Source organism: Sapajus apella, unplaced genomic scaffold (genome assembly GCF_009761245.1).
Source record: "Sapajus apella isolate SASKATOON/1434 unplaced genomic scaffold, GSC_monkey_1.0 scaffold45, whole genome shotgun sequence".
Taxonomy (NCBI): Eukaryota; Metazoa; Chordata; class Mammalia; order Primates; family Cebidae; genus Sapajus; species Sapajus apella.
This window is the reverse complement of record NW_022436985.1, coordinates 7,206,613-7,231,096: the sequence shown is the minus strand read 5'-3', so window position 1 is coordinate 7,231,096 and position 24,484 is coordinate 7,206,613. Positions and strand designations below refer to the sequence as shown.

The 24,484-nt window shown below is 34.9% G+C and overlaps 1 protein-coding gene across 4 annotated transcripts in view; it reads left to right on the top strand.

The window, feature by feature from the left end:
- Positions 1–24,484, top strand: part of CCSER1 (coiled-coil serine rich protein 1) — a 1,343,925-nt gene that overhangs the window by 528,014 nt on the left and 791,427 nt on the right. For all 4 annotated transcript variants that reach the window (XM_032239846.1, XM_032239847.1, XM_032239848.1 and 1 more), the window contains exon 7: positions 819–896. In XM_032239846.1, the coding sequence (XP_032095737.1) occupies positions 819–896 (78 nt within the window). The remainder of the gene's footprint in view (positions 1–818; positions 897–24,484) is intronic.

The window sequence follows — 24,484 nt, the reverse complement described above, 5'->3', positions numbered from 1 at the left end:
TTATTTGCATATGGGAGAGTTCCTCTGAAAGACTGCATTAAGAATATAATAAAATAACTTCTGTTGCTACCTATTGTTAGTATCTTTTCCTTGCTTTTAGAAAAGTAAATTAATGATGAACTTCTAACTGATATCTCTTTTTTAGGCTAATCTTTCATTAAATAACTTTTAATTGGTTATATTCTTAAAAGAATATAACAGCCATTACCAATATTACAGGCATTCTCTTACGTTTGTGTAAATATTTTATCATTATATTTTTGTTTAGCAGAATAAAAGAAAGGTAAAATGTCAGGGACCATGAATTTAGGAATTTAAAATTTTTAATATTTTTTCCGTTTGTAATTGTGTATTATAGCAGATTGGTTTACATAACGAAAAAAATGGTTGCAATGATTTAAATCTTTATAGATGAAAAACTGTAATGCATGTTTGAAAATCAATCTGACTATATTGAAATAGCAACATAATGAATTATTACAGATATAGTTTAATTTTTTAAATTGTAAAAATATAAATTAAGCAATGATAATAATAAATATCACCCTAGCACAGAAAAAATGGCCATTATATTTGATAAAATGCACTTTAAAAGGTACCTGGGGAGAGATAATTTGACTAATTTCCCAGATAATCATTTATGTATAAGGAATGATTTATTATATAATTATAATTAAATCTACATTAATATGATTTTTTTCTACGTTCATATTTTCCTTATTTACTTATTTTAATTATTTATTTCTTTTTTCTGAATTATGAGTTGTCAAAGTGACTACAAAATAATCTTTATTTATTCAATTTCACTGTCGTTGCAGAGTGCAGACATGAGTCCAGCAAGCAGTACCACGTCACTTCCTGTTAGTCCTCTTACTGAAGAGCCAGTGCCTTTCAAGGTAAAAAACAAACAAGAAAGCATTATTTATCAACATTTTAGGATAATTAATAAATAATTTATGTGTAGATGGTGAACTGCTTTAATCTTCAAGGGTCTGATTTCAAATCTTAAAATCATTTTCTTTGTGTTCTGTTGTCATTCTATTGCTAACTAAAGGTAAAGGTTTGAAATGAAAATTACTACTTTATGGGACAATTGTTTGTCTTACATGTAAATGGTGGTGTTTTATTGTAATTGGTTCATTCTTGTGAATGGGAGGTTTTAAATCTTTTGTTTATATTATATTAATATAAATCATAGGGGTAGAAGGAAACGTTCAGCCCTCATCTGGTGGTTAAATTTTCATTAGCAATTTTAGGTTACTAATAATTAATGATGTAATACTTGTAAGATAAGAGTCAAACTCAGGAGTTGAAATATGGAATCATTCCACCAAACATATTATATTTGATAAATATTCAAGTAAATATGCAAATAAGTATGTGATATGACTGATGGCATTTTTTTCAGTTTGGGATGCTATATATATGACAAATATGAAGTCTTGTTTTGCCTCTTAAAATTAGATGTGTCTATTTAAGCCAAATCCTGTAGATCAAATATTTTATGTTTGTTCCAGGGATGTTTAGATATTATTAGGCTTATTATAAATAAAAACAATTCTTAAGAGCATGAGGAAAAAGGTGTTCTTTTTTATAAAATGTTGGGATAATGTACTTAAGTGCACTGATTTCAGTGTAGTTTTGTTTAAAGACAGGTGCACATTTTGATATTACTGCTCTTATGATTGTAGTATTTTAACATACAATTATTATCATGACACTTTTTTATTTTTCATTTAAGGACTGTATGTTATTCAATTTTATATTGCTTGTACCTAGTACATTGGTTGACATGGATTTCCATATACTCAATATTGCTGTCATGTTGAAATAATAATTATAGAAGGCTATGAATTCCAATGAGAGTATTTGGTTTTCTAATTATGGATACTTTTTTGCTTAGTAAGAGTCAAATATTTGTTAGAAGGCCCTTTCTATACCTGCTAATTGTTAAATACTGAACGATATTCTGATTATTTATTGAGAAATATTTCCTTTATTATTATACAGATAAATAGGAAAATACTAATGCTACAAAGTTTAATGTTACCATTTTATGGTATATGGAACAAATTTACTGAAGAAGCATTTTTTTAACAAGATTTTAATTGAATTCTCAAAACTTCACCAGAAACCATTTTCTCTTTTTAATATATTGACAATGATTACAGTCTTTGAAAATTAATGTATTTTTTAACAGAGGTTAAAAATAGTTAGACATATTTTAGAATCTGCTGACATAAAGCTAATATAAATATAACTATTTTAATTAGTTTCTCTAGTTCTGAGAGATCAATAGTTTGGGAGTGAATATAAATGATTTTATAAGAAACTAAACCTTCCAAGTGCTTATAACATATAATATTGGCTTTCAATGGCCAACAAAGTTATAGTGACTTTCAATTTATTTCTTTTGTGAAAGGAATATTACCTATATATTTTCAAAAGATTTAATCACCTATGAAATTATCACATTAGAATTTACAAGTATCTAAATTTAAAATTCAAAATTGTGAAAAAACTTTATTTGCTTCTTTCATTTTTAGTTTATAAATTGTCACTGTAAATGAGTAATGAGTAATATAATACTTATTTAATTTAAACACAAAATATATAGACCTATAATTTCAAGGATATGTTGAGAATTATATAACACATAGAAAACATTTAAGTTTTCTTGTAACTATATTCTGAAAAAGTCTGATATTATAATTCGTATGTCTAAAACTTTGATTAAAATAACATTTGAATAGCTAGGTAACTGGAAAATAAAGCTTGTCTTCTTTGCCTATTCTCCATGAATGTAACATAATCTTTCATGTTAATATAAGATTAATCCTCTTAACCTCTTAGCTTACTTTTTCGAAGATACAGTTATTTCACTACCCAACCCCATAGCAATCCACCCTAATATTAGAAGAGCAAAGCTTCTTCTAATATTGGTGGCTGATTGAGGGACTTGATTTTACTTTTTCTTCTCAGAAATAATTAGATTACTAGAAGAAAGGTATTTCCTCCACTTTCTTGGTCAGTTTTGGAAGGACTCAGATCAGTTGGAGGCAGATACCTTGTTCTGGCTGGTATGTTTGTCAAGGTACATGGTTTTCTTTAAGCATTACCTTTAGAATGACGTTCAGATTAAGTTGATTTCAGCCACATCATTTAAAATGAAGACAAATGGTAACATTTTAATAAAAAAAATTAATACTTTCCCACTAATATCCATGCCTTTGTTCTTGAATATTAGATGAGAAATTGGCTATTGTTAAGAAGAGATGTACCATAGTAAAATCTATTAAATTAAGTATAGAAGAAAACAAGAGGGCATCCTAGGGACTATCCCAAGGTAGGTTAAACTTTAGAGATACATGAATTTAAAATGGCAATTCAGTCTTGTTTACGATTGAGTGTTTATTTTTTTCTCTAATATGTCAGCATTTTCAACTTTGTTAGTATTGGAGCCCATTCTTTCAATTAAATAAAAACAGTCTGCCCTGAAAGACAGTCTAAGCGCCACATACATACTCATTTCTCTATTTCCCCACAGTGTGATTCAGTTCATGCTAGGCTCATATTTACTGTTTAAAACCATTGCTGGCCAGGTGCGGTGGCTCATGCCTGTATCCCAGCACTTTGGGAGGCCAAGGCAAGCAGATCACGAGGTCAGGAGTTTGAGACCAGCCTAGCCAACGTGGTGAAACGCCATCTGTACTGTGCGTGGTGTTGCACACCTATAATCTTAGCTACTGGGGAGACTGAGGTAGGAGAATGGCTTCAACCCAGTAGGCAGAGTTTGCAATGATCCCAGATCACACCACTGCACTCCAGCCATGGTGTAGCTAGCCTTTCAAAACTGAGGACATTTCACACAAAAATTCATCCAATTTTTCTTAAACAATTGAAAAATCCAGACACTTTTCGCATCTCATTGTAAATAGAACTATTTGACAAGAAATGAGAAGGATTTCTCCATCTAGACAGGGCACATGAACTCCCAGTCACCACAATCACCACCATCCCTACTATATTCAAGCCAAGCGATGAATGCGTTTGACTGTATTTCTTCATAGAAGATAGTGAATAATTCGCAGACTTCCACATATACTACACATAATAAACCCCAGATTTCTTGGGCAGTCTCTTGGTACTGAGGAGTTTCTAGGATGCTTGATTCTAAAAAGTTTCATTTTAAGAACTGCCAACTTATTTTACCTTTATAAACTGTTGTTATGCATACATTTGGAAGCAAAAGGCAAATGTATAACCTCTAGTTTTTGTTGTTTTTTAATAGAATATTCAGCATTACATTTACTATACACACATATGGTCTGACTCATGCCACTATATCATTATATAAGAGCCAAAGGATAACCAATTTTGCATAAGTAGGAACAATATGTTATCAGACATCCATAACAGAATCATAATAGTTCAAGATCATTCAAGTGAGACATTACTCTGATGAAATACACACACAAAAAAACTTAACCATTAAGTTTTCTATAGTTTTCTGAGGACTAGACCTGAACAAAATTGATGTTGTTAATTTTAATCTGTTCATTCTATCTTTTTTTTTTTATCTTTTCCCTCTGGCATTCTCCCTGATTTCTTGCAAACATTTAATCACTTCCCATCTCATCTGCCTTCCATCTCCCTCTGTTAGCCTTGGTAAAATGCTCCACACCAAAGATGCCTTCAAGCCACTACATTTTACTCTTCTTTAGTAGGATGACCCTTTTGTACATATGCAATTATTAGCAGCCTCAATCCATTCCTGGAACTAACACTCTTGAAGCTAAAGCTGGCTCATTGTTCTTGACCCCCCCTCATAAAAGTACATTCTATCACAAGCCATGTTCTTTTTGCTGATCATGTTCATCAGTTTTTAAATGTATTTATACTTCAATGATGAAGCATGATGGCTACATTTTAGTCTCTTTTCATGCTTAAGTAATATTTTTGATTAGATACATTAGGAAATCATCTTATCCTACTGTGCTGTATTACATTTGTCCTGTGATAAATTCCACAGGAAAGGAAAAACTTTCTATTCTATTATTCTTTAGTTCAACTGCTGAAGACTTTTGTGCTTCAAAAGTGCACAAAGGCATTGAGGAATCCCTCCAGTCAGCAGTCCTCGGTCAAAGTGTAAAAACAAATGTAATTCATTGCATTTCTTGGCCCACTGACCACTGCTTCCCTGGGATGTTTGCATTCCTGGAATACCTAGTGGGATTGAGTGTCACAGTGCCTAGAATGTACAATGGCACCGTCCTCTCTGACGTAAGGCCATATTCCGGAGGAACTGACAGTGTGGCACTTGGCTCTTTCCTGGGTCTCTTTCTTCTTAGGAAATCCAAGGTTCTCTGAATCCTTTCCCTCATTTCTAGTTATTACTCTTTAGTCTAAATAAACTCTCCCCAGGTTTCTATCAGAGACGTTCCTTTTCTCCTTAAATCAGCCAGGGCACTGAAAAAAAAAACAAGAAGAAGAAGAAGGAAAAAAAAGCCCTTTGATGTACATTTTAGGAATAGAATTGCATCTGTAGATTATTCTGCCATGACATGAACCTAACGTTTGTATGCACAGAGCCACTTTACTTAAGCAGGGAATAGAAAGGAGGAAGAGAAATAGTGAAATACATTGCCTTGAAATGTTTTTTTATATGCCGGGTGCAGTGTTTCACCCCTTTAATGACAGCAGTTAGGGAAGCTGAGGCAGGAGATTTGCCTGAGCTCAGTAATTTGAGCCCAGCCTTAGCAACATGAGGAGATCTCATCTCTATTATTTTTTTTAATGTATTCTACCATGGAATACTGGTATGTTAAACAACAAAAACGATGCTTAACTCTACTTGACCATAGAGTCTGGATTCAGGAATTAATAATGTGTAGTAACACACAGTTTGCTCCCTATTGTATAAAATAGAGTGTATAGCAAAAAAATATAGCAAATATAGAATTAACAGTCTTCAACTCTGGATGGATCATACTATTTTAAGAAAAAATATTCTGTAGTTTCTGTAATGATCCACCTATTTCTATTGTTAACACAGTATTCATTTTTAATAAAGCAGGAAAGAGAATTGGGAGTATTAGAAGCAATGTAGTCTAATTAGGAGACTGCTTGGGAGGATCAAACCCCAGTTCTGCCACTTTCATAGCTATGTGACCTTGAGCCAGTTATTTTGTGTCACAATTTCTTATTTATAAAATAACAATAGCAACTATTTCTTCATTAGGTTATTATGAGGTTGAGCAAGTTAATACAAAGTGTCTAAAATAGTACATATTAAGCCATATGTAGGTGTTGATTATTTTTATAGATGTAAGATCTCCAAGTTCAACCAAGAAAATCTTATAAATACTGTAAGGCAGAAATCTTGCCACTGAACCCCTTCTACTTTATTTTCAAATATGAAAGATATATTTTAAACATAAATTATTTACTTTGATGAAGATTCAAGTTTAACATTTATTCCCGTTGAGCTCATATGTCATATTCCTCTTATGAAAAATGATTAATAGAAACGTTCATTAATTTTGAGAAGGAGTAAATGTAATGAATTTGTCTTGAGGGAAAACTGGTAAATATAATGAAACACTACTTGGAATAAAATACATAATAGTTTCTGTAACAATAAGGATACATAGTATCTTTTTATCAGGAATATACCATGGCAACTTTTTCTTTTATTATCCAATTCTCCACAGTAACATAACCTGGTAACCTCCTGAAAGCATACCTTCCAGTGAAGGAACATTGTTCAAACACTTTGGAATACTGAGGAAAAACTCAACATGAACAAAGCTCTGCTGCTCTTTTATTTGTTTATATGCGATAACATCAACATGAGTAGTTTCAATTTATTTCGTCTAAATATATTATTATGTTAAAGAACACATTTGGAGACTCTAAAAGACAGAGATCAAATTGTGGCATGACTTTCACAACATCATCTGTTGTATATTCTGCGTAGACTTATTTTTTTGTGTGTATGTGAGAGTTTTTATTGTTGCTTTTAATTTATTGAATGTAATGGTCTCTCTTAGTATTAGAAATGGCTTTTTTTAGTATGTCCCTGGAAGAGTCCACATTTTTTACCAGACCACCTACTCATTCAAGGATTTATTGATGAATCAATTTATCAAGTACCTACCATGTTCTTGGTAATATTCTAAGGCATTGGTACTTCAGTATAAGTAACACACATTAAATCCCTGCATTAATGGTATTTGGGTTCTTGGGAGAAGAAATAGACAACCAGCAAATAAATATATAAAATGTAAGGTAGGGTGATAAATGTTACAGTGAAAAGTAAAGCAGAATATGAAGGATAGAAAGTGGCACTGGAGTGTGTTGGTGTTTCAAAAAGTATGGCCAAGGATGGCCACTTTGATTATGGAACATTTTAGTAGAGAACATAATGAAGAAAGGGAGACAGCCACTCATATTTTATGGAAACCCAAGAATAACAACTGTAAAAGCAAAAGAATACTTGATCTTTTCATGAATGGTATGATATTGTGGTTAGAGAGGAATGAATGAAGAGAAAAGTAATATGAGTTTAGGTCATAGAGAAATCTTATCATAAAAGGTCTAGTATGTCATGGTAAAGACTTAAGATCTTATTTCACATGTGATGAGAAACCATTGGAGTGCTTTTTTATTTTTTTTAAAAGAATGACATAATCAGACTATTAATAAACTACTGCTTTGGTTTCTGTGTAGATATGGGTATTACTGGACATGGCAGAAGAAGGAAGTCAAGGCTCCTATAGTTGAGAGATTATGATGGCTTAAACGGGAGTTTTAAAAGATGAGGGGATAAGAATTGATTGAATATTGAATACATCTTGAATGTTGGGTCAGCAGGATTTGTTAATATATCATACATAGAATATCCTAAAAGAACAAGTCAAAGATTATTTCTGATACTAATTTTTTAATGTTTTTCTGTTTTTACCCTTTAGCTAACAAATAAATGAGTAACATGATACAGAGATAAGTGAAGTCTTATTTGGTTGGCTTAATTGTGTTAGTAGTGAGGCAGTAATTGTGAAATGGCAGATGATGTTGGTTTTGCAAGGGCTTATATTCAACCCTACAAGTAATACTAATTTCCAGTAATATATATATTTTATATGTCAGATAACTGAAAGCACACACGTAAAAATAAACAACATAATTTGGGTAGATACTGATAGATCAATAATTATGGTATAGAAATATGATTCATTCATACATAGGGGGAGAAATAAGTAGGCAAAAATTAATAAATATTTAGAGGTATGGCTGATGAATTTTGAATATAAAACCCTACACTTGTTTTGTATTTAAGGAATCAATGTATGTTATAAAAAAAAATTAAATAAACATGGCATCAATGTGATTCTCTAAAGGGAATACATTTTAAGAGGGATCTATGGGCCAGGCGCGGTGGCTCACTCCTGTAATCCCAGCACTTTGGGAGGCCGAGGCGGGTGGATCACAAGGTCAAGAGATCGAGACCATCCTGGTCAACATGGTGAAACCCCGTCTCTACTAAAAATACAAAAAATCAGCTGGGCATGGTGGCACGTGCCTGTAATCCCAGCTACTCAGGAGGCTGAGGCAGGAGAATTGCCTGAACCCAGGAGGTGGAGGCTGCGGTGAGCCAAGATCGCGCCATTGCACGCCAGCCTGGGTAATGAGAGCGAAACTCTGTCTCAAAAAAAAAAAAAAAAAAAGTGGGATCTATTATTTATACTACATTTAAAGCAATTATTTTTGATTAATGTAATATGAAATGATAGTTTCAGTCATATATTTCCATGTGATAAATCATCTCAAATCCTGTCAGCCTGAAATAGTAATTTAATACTGTTGTTTATGACTCTGTAGGTTGACTGGGCTCATCTAGGCAGTTCTTGTGTGAGGTTTTCAAGTGAGTACAGTCAGACTGATGCTGAGAATGGGGTCAACTGAAGGCTCAAGTGAGACAGACTCCCAGGATAATTCCTTTATTCACATGTCTGGTGCTGGGCTAGAACTACTTGTTACCGATTGGCGTTTCTCTCTTTCTCTGTCTCTCTCACTGCTGTGCTTCTACTTCTGTCTCCTTTCCTCAGTCTCTCCATGGACTAGCTTGAGCTTTCTTACAGTGTGCTGGTTTTGAATAATTAGACTTGTTATATGGTAGCTGGCTTCCCCTAGGGTGAATGTTCTACAGGAAGAGAAAGGGAAACATGTCAGGCTAATTAGGACTAGACCAGAAATACACAGCTTCACCTACACATCTTTCTATTGACTTAGCAGTTGCAGAGTGTGTCAATGATCCCTAAGACTACCCCTACATTCAAAGATTGTAAGAAGACACAGAATTCAACAGAGATCACACTCTTCTCTTCCAGCAATATAAATACAGGACATGTATGTGATGTTTCTGCCCAGTAAAGGCCATTAGCAACTCAGCACCAAAGGATTTTACTGGGGGCTTATCATGTAGGAGCCCTATGCCTAGGGCATACCAAAATTCTAAACTCCCAGAAGAAATCAGATATTCAACAAAAACAATATTGTACAAATATTGTTTGTACAAGCTACTTAGGGACAGTGAGCCAATCTTATCATTTATGGACATCTTTATATGCATGTAGGACTCCCGTTACCAGTCAGTCAAGTTCTTAGACACCAACCAGTGGCTAATCTTGCAAGAAGGACTTTCTAAGCACTGTATATTAATTTGTTCTCTATTTCCATGAGTTTAATTATTGTTATATTTAGCTCCCATAAATAAATAAGAATACATGAAATTTGTCTCACTTTCCTTGGCATATTTCACCTAACATAATGACCTCCAGCTCCATCCATGTCATTCCAAATGATAGCATCTAATTCTTTTTTTATGGCTGAATAGCATTCATTGTGTATATGTATCACAGTTCCTTAATCCATTCATCTGTTGATAGACATTTGGATTACTTGCCAATCTTGAGTGCTATGAATAGTGCTACAATAAACATGGGAGTGCAGATACCTCTTCAATATACTAATTTCCTTTCTTTTGGGAATATATCTAGCAGTGGGATTGCTGGATCAAATGGTATGTCTAGTTTTAGTTTTGTGAAGAACCTCCAAGCTGTACTGCATAATAGTTACACTAATTTACATTCCCACCAACAGTTTATGAAGGTTCCCTTCTCTTCACATCCTCCCAAGCATTTGTTATTTTGCCTGCCCCTAACCTAAAGTCCAAACAAACAAAAAAAAAATTTAACAGGAATTAGATAATATCTCACTGTAGCTTTGATTTGCATTTCTCTGATGATTAGTGATGCTGAGAACATTTTGATATATGTGTTGCTCATTTGTATGTATTCTTTAGAGAAATGTCTATTCAGATTTTTTGGCCATTTTAAAATTGCAGTTAAACATTTTTCCTATGGAATTGTTTGAGCTCCTTATATATTCTGATGTTAATTCCTTGTTCAATGGATAATTTTCAAAAATTTTCTCCCATTCTGTGAGTTTCTCTTCACTGTATTGTTTCCTTTGTTTTGCAAAGGCTTTTTAACTTGATATGATCCCCTCTATCCAATTTTGCTTTGGTTGACTGTGCTTTAGGGGTATTAATCAAGAAATCCTTGCCTAGTCCACTGTCCTGGAGAATTTCTTCAGTGTTTTATTTTAGGAATTTGATAGTTAGGTCTTAGATTTAAGTCTAATCCATTTTGACTTGGTATTTTATAAATGATGAGTTTTCTTTTTGGATGGCTCTTTGTTTCGTTTTGGTATCAGGGTAATATTGGCCTCATAAAATGACTTTGGAAGTATTTTCTCCTCCATTTTTCAGAATAGTTATGGAGGATTGATATTCATTCTTTAAATGTTGGCTGAAATTCAGCAGTGAAGCCATTGGGTCCTGGGCTTTTCTTTGCTTGGAGATGTTTTATTACAGCTTCGATCTCATTACTTATTATTGGTCTGTTCAGATTTTACATTTTTTCATGGTTCAAGCTTGATAGATTGTATGTGTCTCAAAATTTATCTATTTTTCCTAGGTTTTCTAATTTATTGGTAGTTAGTTGCTCATAATGGCCTCTAATTATCCTTTAAATTTATGTAGTGTCAGTTATAATGTCTCCTTTTTCATCTCTGATTTTATTGATATGGGCTTTCTCTCTGTTTTTCTTAGTCTGGCTAAAGGTTTATTGATCTGTATTATTTATATTATTCTACTAATTTTCGTTTTGTTTGCTCTTGCTTTTCTAGTTCTTTAAAATGCATTGTTGGGTTTTTTTATTTAAAGCATTTCTTCTTTTTTGATATAGGTGTTTATAACTATAAACTTCCCTCTTAGAACTGCTGTCAATATAGCTCATAGGTTGCAGTATGCTGTGTTTCCATGTTCATTGTTTAAAAAAAAATTAATTTTTTTTCTTAATTTCTTCATTGACCCACTGATCACTCAGAAGCATATTTTTTAATTCCACGTGTTTGTACAGTTTCTAAAATTCCTCTTGTTACTGATTTCTAGTTTTATTCTATTGTGGCCAAAGAAGATAATTGATATTATTTTATTTACACAAAAGTTTAAGACTTGTTCTGTGGCCTAACGTACAAGGAGAATAATATATATTCTGAAGCCTTTGGATGAAAAAGTTCTGTAAATATCTGTTAGGTTCATTTGGACTGTTGTCTAGATTAAGTCCAATATTTGTTGATTTTCTGTCTGGGTGATCTGTCCAATGCTGAAAGTGGGATGGTAAAGCCTGCAAGAATTATTGTATTAGAGTCAATCTCTCTCTTTAGCTCTAATAATATTTACTTTTAAATCTGAGTGCTCTTGTATTGGGTGCATACATATTTACAATTGTTTTATCCTCTTCCTGAATTGACCTCATTATCATTATATAATGACCTTCTTTATGTGTTTCCGTATTTTTTGTCTTGAAATCTACTTTTTTCTGATATAAGCTAGTCCTGCTTTTTTCTTGTTTCTATTTGCAAGGAATATCTTTTTCCATCCCTTTATTTTCAATCCATATTTGTTTTTACAGGTGAAGTGTGTTTCTTGTAGGAAACAGTTATTAGATCATTTTTTAAATCTATTCAGCCACTCTATGACTTTTAATTGAAGAGTTTATTTTATTTACATTCAATGATATCATTAAAAAGTAAGGACTTACTCCCACCATTTTGTTTGCTGATTGTTTTTTTCCTTCTTTCCTCCCTTACTGATTTTTTTTTTTTTGTGTGTGTGTGTGTATGCACGAATGCAGGTAATTTTCTCAGGTGGGTATGATATTCTGATTTCTGGCTTTTTATTTTTCTGCATCTGATGTGGATTTTTGATATTAGGTTACCATGAGACTTACAAGTAGTAACTTATAACCCATTTTTTAAAACAATGGGTTTAAGGCCAGGCACAGTGACTCACGCCTACAATCTCAGGGAGACCGAGGCAGGTGGATCACAAAGTCAGGAATTGGAGACCAGCCCGACCAACATGGTGAAACCTCCTCTCTACTAAAAATACAAAAATTAGCTGGGCGTGGTGGAGCACACCTGTAATCCCAGCTACTCAGGAGGCTGAGGCAAGAGAATTGCTTGAACCTGGGAGGCGAAGGTTGCAGTGAGCCGATACACTGCACTTCAGACTGGGAGACAGAGTGAGACTCCATCTCAAAACAGCAACAGCAACAACAACAAAAAAATGGGTTTACAATGCAATAACATTGACTGTGTGAACAAACAAGTACAGAGATAACTATTAAAAACTCCACACTTCAGCTTCATGCTCCAACTTAACTTTTTACTGTTTCTATTTATATCTTATACTATGTTTTGAAAAGTTGTCCTAGTTATTATTTTTGTTATATTCATCTTTTAGTTTTTCTACCCAAGATATGAGTTTATGTACCATAGTTACAGTGTTATAATATTTTGTGTTTTTCTGTGTGCTATTACCGGTGAATTTTGTACATTCAGATGATTATAATATTTTGTGTTTTTCTGTGTGCTATTACCGGTGAATTTTGTACATTCAGATGATTTTTTATTGCTCATTAACATTCTTTTCTTTTAGACTGAAGAATTCTGTTTCTTTAGCATTTCTTGTAGGACAGGTTTGGTGTTAACAAAATCTCTTGTCTTTTGTTTGACTGAGAAGGTCTTCATTTCTCCTTCATGTTTGTGGATATCTTTGCTGGATATACTATTCTAGGATAAAGGTTTTATTTCTTCAGCACTTCTTTTCTGGCCTGTAAGGTTTCTACTGAAAAGTCTGCTGCCAGACATATTGGAGCTCCATTGTATGTTATTTGTATCCTTTCTCTTGCTGCTTTTTTAGGATCTTTTCTTTATCCTTGTCCTTTTTTAGTTTAATTATTAAATGTCTTGAGATAGTCTTCTTTGAATTAAACCTACTTGGTGTTCTATAACCTTCTTGTACTTAAATATTTATATCTTCACCTAGATCTGAGAAGTTCTGTGTTATTGTCCATACCTTAATTTCTCTCTCTACCTCTTCTTTAAAGCCAATAATGCATAGATTTGTCTCTTTTAGGCTATTTTATAGATTTTGTAGGTCTGCTTCATTCTTTTTACTTTTTATCTCCCCTAACTATGTATTTTCAAGTAGCCTGTCTTCAGGCTCACTTCTTTTTTATTCTCCTTGATCAGTTCTTCTGTTATGCAACTGATCTGTTCTTAAGTATTTCAACTGCATTTTTCAGCTCTAGAATTTCTGCTTGATTCTTTTTAATTGTTTCCATCTATTTGTTAAATTTATGTGATAGATTCTAATTTCTTTCCCTGTGTTATCTTGAATTTCACTGAGTTTCCACAACATAAATACTTAGAATTTTCTGTTCAAAAGATCACATCTCTCTCTCTCTCTCTTCTGTATTGGTCACTGGTGCCATATTCAGTTTGTTTGGTGAGGTCATGTTTTCCTAGATGGTCTTGATGCTTGTGGATATTCATCAGTGTCTGGTGCCTGGGTATTGAAGAGTTAGGGATCTATTGTAGTCTTTGAGGTCTGGCTTGTTTTGTGCCCTTCCTTCTTAGGAAGGCTTTCCAGGTATTCAAAGGAACTCTGGTGTGGTTATCTAAGGCTTTGGTCACTGTAGCCATATCTGCATTAGAGGAAACCCCAAGCCCAGTAATGCTGTCATCTTGCAGACTCATAGGGGTACTACTGCCTTGGTTCTTGGCTAGGATCAGGAGGAATGTTTTGTATTACCATACAGAGATTCTTTTTCTTTTCCCTTACTTTCCCCCAAACATAGTCCCTCCCACTATTTTCAGTTGCCAAGAGCTGGGGGAAGGGCAACACAAGCACCCCTGTTCCCACCTCACTGGGACCAAGCTGCGTTCAACCAAAAGCCTACACAGCACTGTGTCTTCCCAAGGCCCACCATGACCAATTCCTGGCTATCACCTGTGTTCACTCAAGTTTCAAGGGCTCTATAATTAGCACGTGGTGAATCCAGCCAGGCTGGTTTCCTTCCCTTCACCGCACTGAGCTTCTCTCTCCCTGCAGCCACCACTACCCCAGGCCCAGGGTGAGTAATGCCCGGCTACTACTGATGGCCCTGTGCTCTTTCATTGGCTTATGGTGAATGCTGCTTGTCCTGAGTCTCTCCTTTCAGAGAAGCAGGCTCCCATCTGGTCCAGGGCATGTCCAGAAATGCCATCCAGGAGCAAGTGCCTGGAATCTGGGACCCCAGGAGCTTGTTTGGTGCTGTTCCCCACTATGGTGGAGCTGGTACCAAAGCTGCAAGAAAAATTCCCATTCACTCCTTCCTCTCTTTTTCTCAGCAGGAGACTTTACCCATAGCCACCATAGCTTTGAATATGCTGGGTCGCACGTGAAGCCAGCAGGTCATGAAAACTGCCAGACTTGGCCCTTCTTTTTAGGACAGTGGGGTCTTTTTTGGCCCAGGGTGTATCTAGAATTGTCATCCAGGAGTTAGGACCTGAAATGTGTGCCTCAGGTCTCTGCCTGTTGCCCAGTTCTTCCATGGCTGTCCTGATAACCAAGTTGGAAGACAAAGTCCTCTTTACTTTCCCCTCTCCTTTCCTTAACCAGAGAGAAGTCTCTCCCAGAGCTGCAAGCTGTGCTGAGTAGAGTTTGGGGTGGTGGTGACGCAGAAACTCCCTTGGCTGCCCCAGCTTGTGTCTCACTGGGTCCTGTGCACCTTAGCTTCATGGGCTCCAAGTTCAGCACCGAGAGTTGCCCAGGAATTACAGTCCTTATGGCCTAGACTGTATTTCAAGTTTATTTAGGACCCCCAAGCTCTTTAGCCTATGGTGGCGGGGCCTATTGGAATTCAGGTTCCCATTGCTGGGATGAGTAATTCACCTCTGGCTAGGGCTGGTCTAAATGCTCCCTCCATGGTCACCAACTGAATTCTGGCCTGAGTCACTTCCACTGTGACCAGGCAGCACTGTGTTCCAATGCTAAGTTCCACAATTAGTGCACTGTACCTCCTCGAAGCACACAGATTCTCTCTCCAGGGCAGGTGGCTGGCTACTGCTAGGGAATAGGGGAGGGGTGCTGTAGGTAACTCAAGAATGTCTTTTCTACCCTCGTCAGTGCCTCTTTCCTTGATATGATGTTAAAAACAGGTACTGTAATTACTTACCTGAGTTTTGGTTCCTATGAAGGTGCTTTTTTGTGTGAACAGTTGTTCAATTTGTTGTTCCTGGTTAGGCGGGAACAATTTCTGGAGGCTTCAATTCAGCCATCTTGATCTGCCTTCCTCACTACATACCTCAATGCTGTTTTAATTTCCATTAAGTTTGGAAGTTTCCATTAAATGTCACCATATTTAAATTAACTTCAAGGAATTATCTTTTTAAAAAGTATTTTACAAAATTCTGGTTAAAAACACTAAAAGTAAATTCCAATTTAAGATATTAACTACAAATAAGGCTTTATATGTATGTTTATATAGTATTTTTTTGGTGTCAATTGTTTTTTCTCCTGGTTCAGTCAAGATAAATTTAGAATAAATAGTACACCTATTATTTGACTATTGCAGACAGCATTGCTGATGGATGATGAAGGCTCATATAGTAAGAAAAATGAGAATTATATCCTAGTAAGACAAATAAAATTGTTTTTACATAAATTAAAGTCAAAATGAATTTTCTTTAATTTGTGTTAAAAGATATGTAATATCTCTCAGACATAGTAGACCTCTGGGAAAAATATTTTAATAGGAAAATATAAGCAAATACTTTCATGTTGTCTATTAGCTACATACTGCTGTTCAAATTCTTCTCACACACTGTCCAAATCATTTCAGAAAGGTTGGTACCAGATAAAGAACTTGTCAACATTAATACATACTAAAAATAATGGCATACCTCCTCTCTCTTTGATCTACAGTTCACACATTCACTTGCATCCTAAAATTTAAATCTCAATGAGTTTTTCATTTTTTCCAGGTTAGAGTCTTGGATTTCTCCTGCTTTGGGAGTTCTTTATGTAGCACTAATAGAAAATTTTATTTGTAAAATGGCTTATTTTATCATGCTTTCAGACGTTGGGTTGTACTCTGTCTTGCTTACTTTAATCAAAGAGTTCATTTAACAAATTTTGTGGATGTCATTGTCTGAGCATCTCTTAAGATATTGTTTTGGACTATTGAATTTAAGATTTTACTTTGTATATCACTGAGTTAAACACGGCCCTGGAAATCTGTAGGACCTGTGGTAGAGTTCAGGTATAGAACATGGGAAAATATTTCTGGATTAATTTGTATGTAAAGGATAGATGTTAAACTACTGCTAGCAAAATTTTACAGTCAATAAAAGTCTTAATTATGGGGGAAGTAAAAACATCTTTATATGTTTCTTCAAAAAAGAATTTTAAGAAACTGAGTCATTATAATTTCAATCGCAGTTTGAGAATCTACTTCAGAGTAGATTGTCATCACTGAAATATTTGTTCTGTTGAAAGATGCCTGGGCAATTTTATTTGAAAGCAGTTGAAATCAACATGTATTCAGTTGGCTGGTGTTCTGTTCCTGAGCACCTGTTGCTCCCAATAATTTGAAAAACCTTGATATGAGATAATAGCAGAGGTAACAATTACACCATTATTCTTGCACCCACCAATATTAACAAGATTTTAAAATATATAATACATACATCAGATACTAAACCTGGCTGGGAATTCAGACTGTTATATTTTTGATATAATATCATTGTCAATGATAATTTAAGCAGCTGATCTCAAATATAACACTTCAGTGTTTCTTATTTTAGTATTACCATTTCACATAAGCTTGATTATATTAATTTTTATTGTTTTCTATATAATTTCAAGTATTACTTTATCAGTTTACCTATAAATGTGAAGTATACTATGTATGAAATATACTGTAACACATTTTTTAAAATAAGAAGTTAGTAACCAAGGTGAAATTCAAAGATTAGAATTTATTACTAATGTGTGTCCATTTGAGAAAGACCATGAATATGAGAGGCTATCAAATATAGACTCAGCATGAGTTCAGTTTATCTGGTAATGAGTTCCATCTGTTGTATTTGAAATTGCCTAATGTATTAGTCCATTCTCACACTGTTTTAAAGAACTACCTGAGACTGGGTAATTTATAAAGAAAATAGGTTTAATTGACTCATAGTTCCATAGGCAATACAGGAGCCATCCCTGAGTAGGCCTCAGGAAACTTAAAATAATGGCAGAAAGGTGAAAGGGAAGCAAACACATTCTCAAATGGCAGAAGGAGAGAGAGGCAGAGAGAGAGGGGGAAAGTGCTAGACACTTTCAAACAACCAGATCTTGAGAGAACTCTGTCACAGGAACAGCAGGTGGAAGTCTTTCCCCATGATTAAATCATCCTCCCACCAGGCCCCTCCTCCAACCCTGGGAATTACAAATCAACATGAGATTTGAGTGGGGAAACAGAGCCAAACCATATCATCCACTTAAATAACCAGTGAATTTTAGAAGTTGAATCATATCAATATGCATGCTATAGACTGAAAATTTATGTTCTCCAAAAATTCGGGTTGAAAATTTTACCTCCAATGTGATAGTATTAGGAAGTCAAACCTTTAGTAGGTGATTGGGTCCTGAGTATAAAGCCCTTATGAATGTTATTAGTGCCTTTTTGAAAGAGATCTCAGAAAATGCTCTCATCCCTTCCAACATGTGAGGACTCAGAGGGAAGATTTCTGTCTATGAACCAGGAAGCCCTCACTAGCCCCTGAATCTACTGACACCTTGATTTTGAACTTACCAGCCTCTAGAACTGTAAAAAATAAGTTTCAATTGTTTAGAAGCCACCTAGTTAATGGTATCATGTTGTATCAAATAAAATGTGGTAAGGAATTAAGCACAATTAATTTTGGCCTGCATCAAATTGTTTGGAAATGACTATGTTTTCCTTGGTGATTCTATAGTGTTAGAAAATATTAGATTTGAGTGTTTTATAATGATATTGGGCTTACATTATTATTTTGTTTGTTTCATAAAATGTGTAATCCCACTGTTGTTTTTATTGTACTATGTGGAAGCATTACATCTGCTTAATCATGGCAGAATTTAAGGTTTCATTTTGTATATTGCTGAGTTAAACAGGGCCCTGGAAATCTTCAGGATATAAACATTTGGATTGCATTCCTTAGTTGGCCAAAGTGAGAATTCAATAGGATAAGGTTGAATACTATGGTAGAGTTCAGGTACAGAACATGGGAAGATATTTCTGGATTAATTTGCATGTAAAGGATAGAAACCTTAAAAACCTTAAATTCAATAGTCCATGCTGTTAGATGCAATAAAATGAGTAAAATAAATAAATGTTTGTTTTTTTTAGCTATCATAAATTTAGCTTTTTTTTCGCTACAGTTTTCATAACACACATAAGTAATTTGGCAGATATTCTATTATTTATAGTTAGTCTCTTAGAAAAAATTGGCATGTTGATGACACAAATTAAAATTTGGATAATAATTGTGAGTAAATCAGATAATTCAATTTACTCTTGCGTAGAATAAAGATATTCTTAATAGCCTAGAAACATAATGAATACCGCTTTAAAATCCATTCCAAAAGAGAGAAGGAAAGGTAAAATGTGTTTTAGCAGAAACTTACTTCTGTCCCTTTGGATAGTGGCTGATACATAGCACAGAAATTAGAAGGTAAACAATTGCCAGATGAAAGTATTAGATTATAATTAATAGCCTAATAGCAAAAATTTTGAAGATAGGTATAATTTGAATATTCTGAGAAATTGTTGATATCAGTTTCTCAGCTAAGGAAATTTCTGTTTGCTTTGAAACTCTTCAATTATATTTTTAGCAGTCAATTTATGTTTTTGTAGATGAACATGTCTTCTTTTTCCCAGATAGTTTCTTTTACTTTAGCAAATCTGATAGGAAACCTTATGTAAATAAGTATAAAACATCGATTCATGTAGGATAACTTATTTTATTAAAATTATGTTGCGTATGCTTCTTATTAAGAATAAAGGTTTATTTAGACTAGTTAGGCCCTGCTTAATAAGTAAAACTTTGGCAGCCACCTTTAAGCCTGAATCTTTAAAAATCCTGAGCAGAATTGTCAAAGCATAATTAAGGGTAAAGGAATTAAGCTCACTTTTCTCCCCTAAGTGTCTTTGCCAGAGATAGAAACTTCAAAAATAGAACCAAGTGGAAAAATGGAGCCACATCAGTTGCCAGACCATGCTAAAGACTGATTGGTCATAATTTTTGGTAATAATGCCCAAAGAAATAAACCTGACAGTAGTGTACTCTCTTGTTAGCATTAACCCTTGTTATCCCTATTTTCTTGCTCTTTCTCATGGGCCTTGATCAGTTAGTGATATTAGTTTTATAAGTTTCATTTCTCAACATTTCTGTTACTTTCTTGAATGTGATGAGTCATTCAGAACAATTAGCAACCATTTATGGAGGTCCTCCTATCAAGAAGATTTTATGTAAAAGTACTGGGGCTGAGAATGGTTTATTCTGCCTAGGGAAAGCTATGAGAATAGTAGCACTGGTTGCATTTGCACACAGCCTGGAAAAGTGCAAAGTATTGGGAGTTGAGGAGAGAGAAAAGTCCTGAAATCTCAGCAAAAAGAGCAAAGGCCTTGTGCTAGATCCTGAGGGCACAGAAACTATACATATTTGGTTATATGTTGCCAGTATGATAAGGAAAAAGTTGTTTGGTGTGAAGGGCAATATACACTTTATAAATAACTTAGACTCCATTTTACAGGAAGTAAAGTACAGGAAGTAGTCAGAAATTGAACAAGTGATAAGATGCAAAATGAATATTTTCTACTTCTTAGGCTTAAATTCCACAAAATGAGTTTTGAACTTTATTTCAAATTTGTCAATTGCTAGAATATCAAGAGGCCCTGGTCGAATAAAAATTATTTTAGAAATGAATACTTCTCATATCATACACTATTGTTGCATACCTATATCTGCATATTCTCTAGCTAGGATGAAAATTACCTATATTCATATTAAAATAATAATCTTTACAGGTGATCTAGAACAGGAGTCCACAACCACCAGATCACAGACCAATTTTGATCTGTGGCCTGTTAGGAACCAGGTCACAAAGCAGGAGATGACTGGTAGGCAACCAGGCATTACCACCTGAGCTCTGCCTCCTGTCAGATCAGTGGAGACATCAGATTCTCATAGGAATGCAAACCCTGTTGTGAACTGCTCATGCAAGGGATCTAGGTTGTATGTGCTTCTTATGAGAATCTAACTAATGCCTGGTGATCTGAGGTGGAACAGTTTCATCTGAAACCACTCCCCCATCTGTGGAAAAATTGTCTTCCATAAAACCGGTCCCTGGTGCCAAAAAGATTGGAGACCAGTGATCTAGACTATGATAAATATGTACTAAAAACTCATACATTATATATGTGTATATATATATATATATATATATATATATACCTACTATATCTTAAAAAGTTATAGTTTATTAGTTTCATATTGTTGCTGTAACAAATCACCACAAACTTGGTGGCTTAAAACAGCACACATTTAGTATCTTACAACTCTGGAAGTCAGAAGTCAGATATGGGTCTCATGGAAAGGAAATCAAGATGATGGCTGGACTGAGTTCTTTCTGAAGGCTGTAAGGAACTGTTCGTTTACCTACCTTTTGAACTTCTAGAAGCTTCCTGAATTACTGGGTTTTGTAGATACCGTCTATCTTCAAAACCAGCAATGGCCTATCAAGCCTTCCTCATGCTACATCTCTCTGATTCTGACTTATCTTCTGTCTCCCATTTTGACATTTAAGGAACCTTGTGATTCACTGGGTCCACTCAGATAGTCCAGGAAAATTCTATTATTACAAGGCTGGGTAATTAGCTACCTTAATTTCATCTGAATCTTTCATTTCCCTTTGCTATGGATATCTGTAGAGTTGAGGGGGGAAGCATTATTCTGCCTGTCATAGTCAGTAATACCACAAATGTAAGAAATAGATTTTACTTCTTACCAAGTAACCTTTGTTCTGTCCATAAATATTGAGCTGCTTGTGTAAATATTTGGAATGCACATAACTTTTCCCCCTCAGTGGTTAATTATTATATTAATACAGAGAAAGGAATTTCCATTATGCTGAATTACACAAGCTATTTCTTTTATCTTTTGTATGTTCCCATCCCTATGCCTAGAAAACTTCCACTTTACATTTAGTGCCCAATTCAATGGCAGCTCCTCTACAAGAATTCCTCCCTGAAGGCTCAAAGTACTTTTATCAAACTTCTAATATAGAACCATAAAATTATATTGTAATTATGTTTATTTACAATCTCTCTCAATAGATGCAGATGTTCTTAAAGGCAGATATATTTTTTATTCTTTATATTCCCTATTTCAGTTCCCAGTATAGAACCAGTACATAATACACTGTTAATAGATGAATGAGTAAATTGTGAAATGAATTAATGATGAAAAATATTCACTGAAGACCTCTCATTTCCTCTCAAACATTTTATCCTATATTACAGTAGCCATTTAATAAAATTTGCCATTGGGAACTGAAATAATATAACAAATCCTGTCAAAGCTATATTTGTAATATCAGCCTACCAAGTTTTCTATAACTTATCCTCTTTTTTCTCCACAACTCAGCATAGTTCAGCCAATCCTACGTATGAATTCATTTTGAGACTCTAACTTGGTGTAGGGAATTCAGTGTCAGGTTGTTTTTTTGTTTGTAAGGACCTTGTCCTCCAATCTAAAAACTTGGCTGCTGCCTTAGCTGATATTTATCTGATAACCATCATCTGAGATAACTGCATTCCTGTTAGCTGCCTATTTGGGTTTATAAATATTACCTTTCTTGAGATTTTCCATAACCAAGCACTGAAAGTTTTAGTTAGAGCCTCATTTCTCCAAATTGGGAATCCTGAAAATTGACTGCTTACTTAGAGTATTAATTCTTACTACACCAGACTATTGTCTCACTTTATAGATAAGGAATCTGAAACTTAGAATAGTTAAGTATGCTGACTGGAGGTTACAATGCTGATAAATGGCCAAACTGGCACTTCAGCTCATCTTTAAAATTCTAAAGACTGATTTTAACTACTGTACTGTGCTGTTTTAACTACTGTACAATTTTATTTTAAGCTTGATTCTGACTGTCCATTTGTTTGATATAACTGGGAAATGATAAAGATCAAAATAGAGGAAGAGGCAGAGGTAGAGAGAAAGAAGAGGAGGGCAAAGGAGGAGAGGGAAGAGAGAAAATAATAAATAAAAAAAAAGAGGAAAAAAATATGAGAAAACATCCCTCTGCTAGATTTGGCATTTATCAAGATCATAATCCTAACAAGGTTATGCATTTCTTTTATTAACAAACATAATTTTGAGCCATGTTTCCAATCCTGGAATGAAAGTCACCTGAAATAATGGTCAGTTTTCATAGATGCAGGCAAAATAATTTGACTTAGCTTAAACAGAAAGGATTTTATTATAGAATATTTTTGATAGCTTACAAAATTTGCCAAAGGTCAGCAAATCAGAATTTCTTGGAAAATCAGCAAACCATAGCAACAAAATACTAGATAAGATTTTTGCCTTGAGGGGATAAACTATAAAGCAAGGTTAAAAGAAAAAAAAAAAAAAAAAGGAAAAGGGATGGGATTTTTCAGTGTTTAATATGCAGAGTTTATTTAAATCTACCTGTTTTCAGTAGGATATTCTCTTTTTCAGTTTTGCATGATGTTTCTGCAGTTTGGAGCTTATCTAATTTTCTTTCTGTAGAGAATAAACTCCTAGTATCCTGCTAGGGATGAGAGGAGAAAGTTGCTTGGGTGCATGGGGTACTTATAGCTAATCCTCTAGTTGCCAGCCCCATCTTTACTCCCACTTTTTTAGGTACATAGATTTTCTATGGTCCCAGAGTAAATGTGGGGTTGTTTGAGAGCAAGGAGGTACACTGCTGGCTCAGGTTACATATTTCTTGAGACTTTGCTTTCCAGTGTGTGTGTGTATTTTTTCTTCAGCTGCTGTCTTCTCTCAAAGTCCTCAGAAATTTTACAATGAATTTATCTTACAATGCTCCTTTCTTTTTCTTTTCTTTTCTTTTCTTTTTCTTTTTTTTTTTTTTTTTTTTTGAGATGGAGTCTGGCTCTGTCACCCAGGCTGGAGTGTAGTCGTGGGATCTCGGCTCATGGCAACCTCCACCTCCCGAGTTTAAGTAATTCTCCTTCCTAAGGCTCCTGAGTATCTGGGATCACAGGCGCACACCACCGCACTAGGCTAATTTTTTTTTCTTTTTGTATTTTTAGTAGAGACAGGGTTTCACCATGTTGGTGAGGCTGGTCTCGAACTCCTGACCTCGTGATCACCTGCCTCGGCCTCCCTAAGTGCTGTGATTACAGGCGTGAGCCAATGCACCTGGTTTGCTCCTTTTTTTTTTCCTTTGAGATGGAGTCTCACTCTGTCGTCAGGCTGGGGTGCAGTGGCGGGATCTTGGCTCACTGCAACCTCTGCTTCCCAGGTTGAAGCAATTCTCCTGCCTCAGCCTCCTGAGTAGCTGGGACTACAGGTGTGTGCCACCATGCCCAGCTAATTTTTGTATTTTTAGTAGAGATAGGGTTTCATCATGTTGGCTAGGATGGTCTCAATCTCTTGACCTTATGATCTGCCTGCCCAGTCTCCTCAAGTGCTGGGATTACCAGTGTAAGCCACCACACCTGTCTTATTCTTTTTTTTTTTTTTTAATTGTACTTTAGGTTCTGTGGTACATGTGCAGATCATGCAGGATTGTTGCATAGGTACATACATGGCAAGGTGGTTTGCTGCCTTTCTCCTCCCATCACCTATATCTGATATGTCTCCCCACGTTATTCCTCCCCATCCTCCCTAACCCCCGTCCCTCCCCTAGAACCCCTAACTGACCCCAATGTGTGATGCTTCCCTCCCTGTGTCCATGTGTTCTAATTATTCAACACCCGCCTATGAGTGATACCAT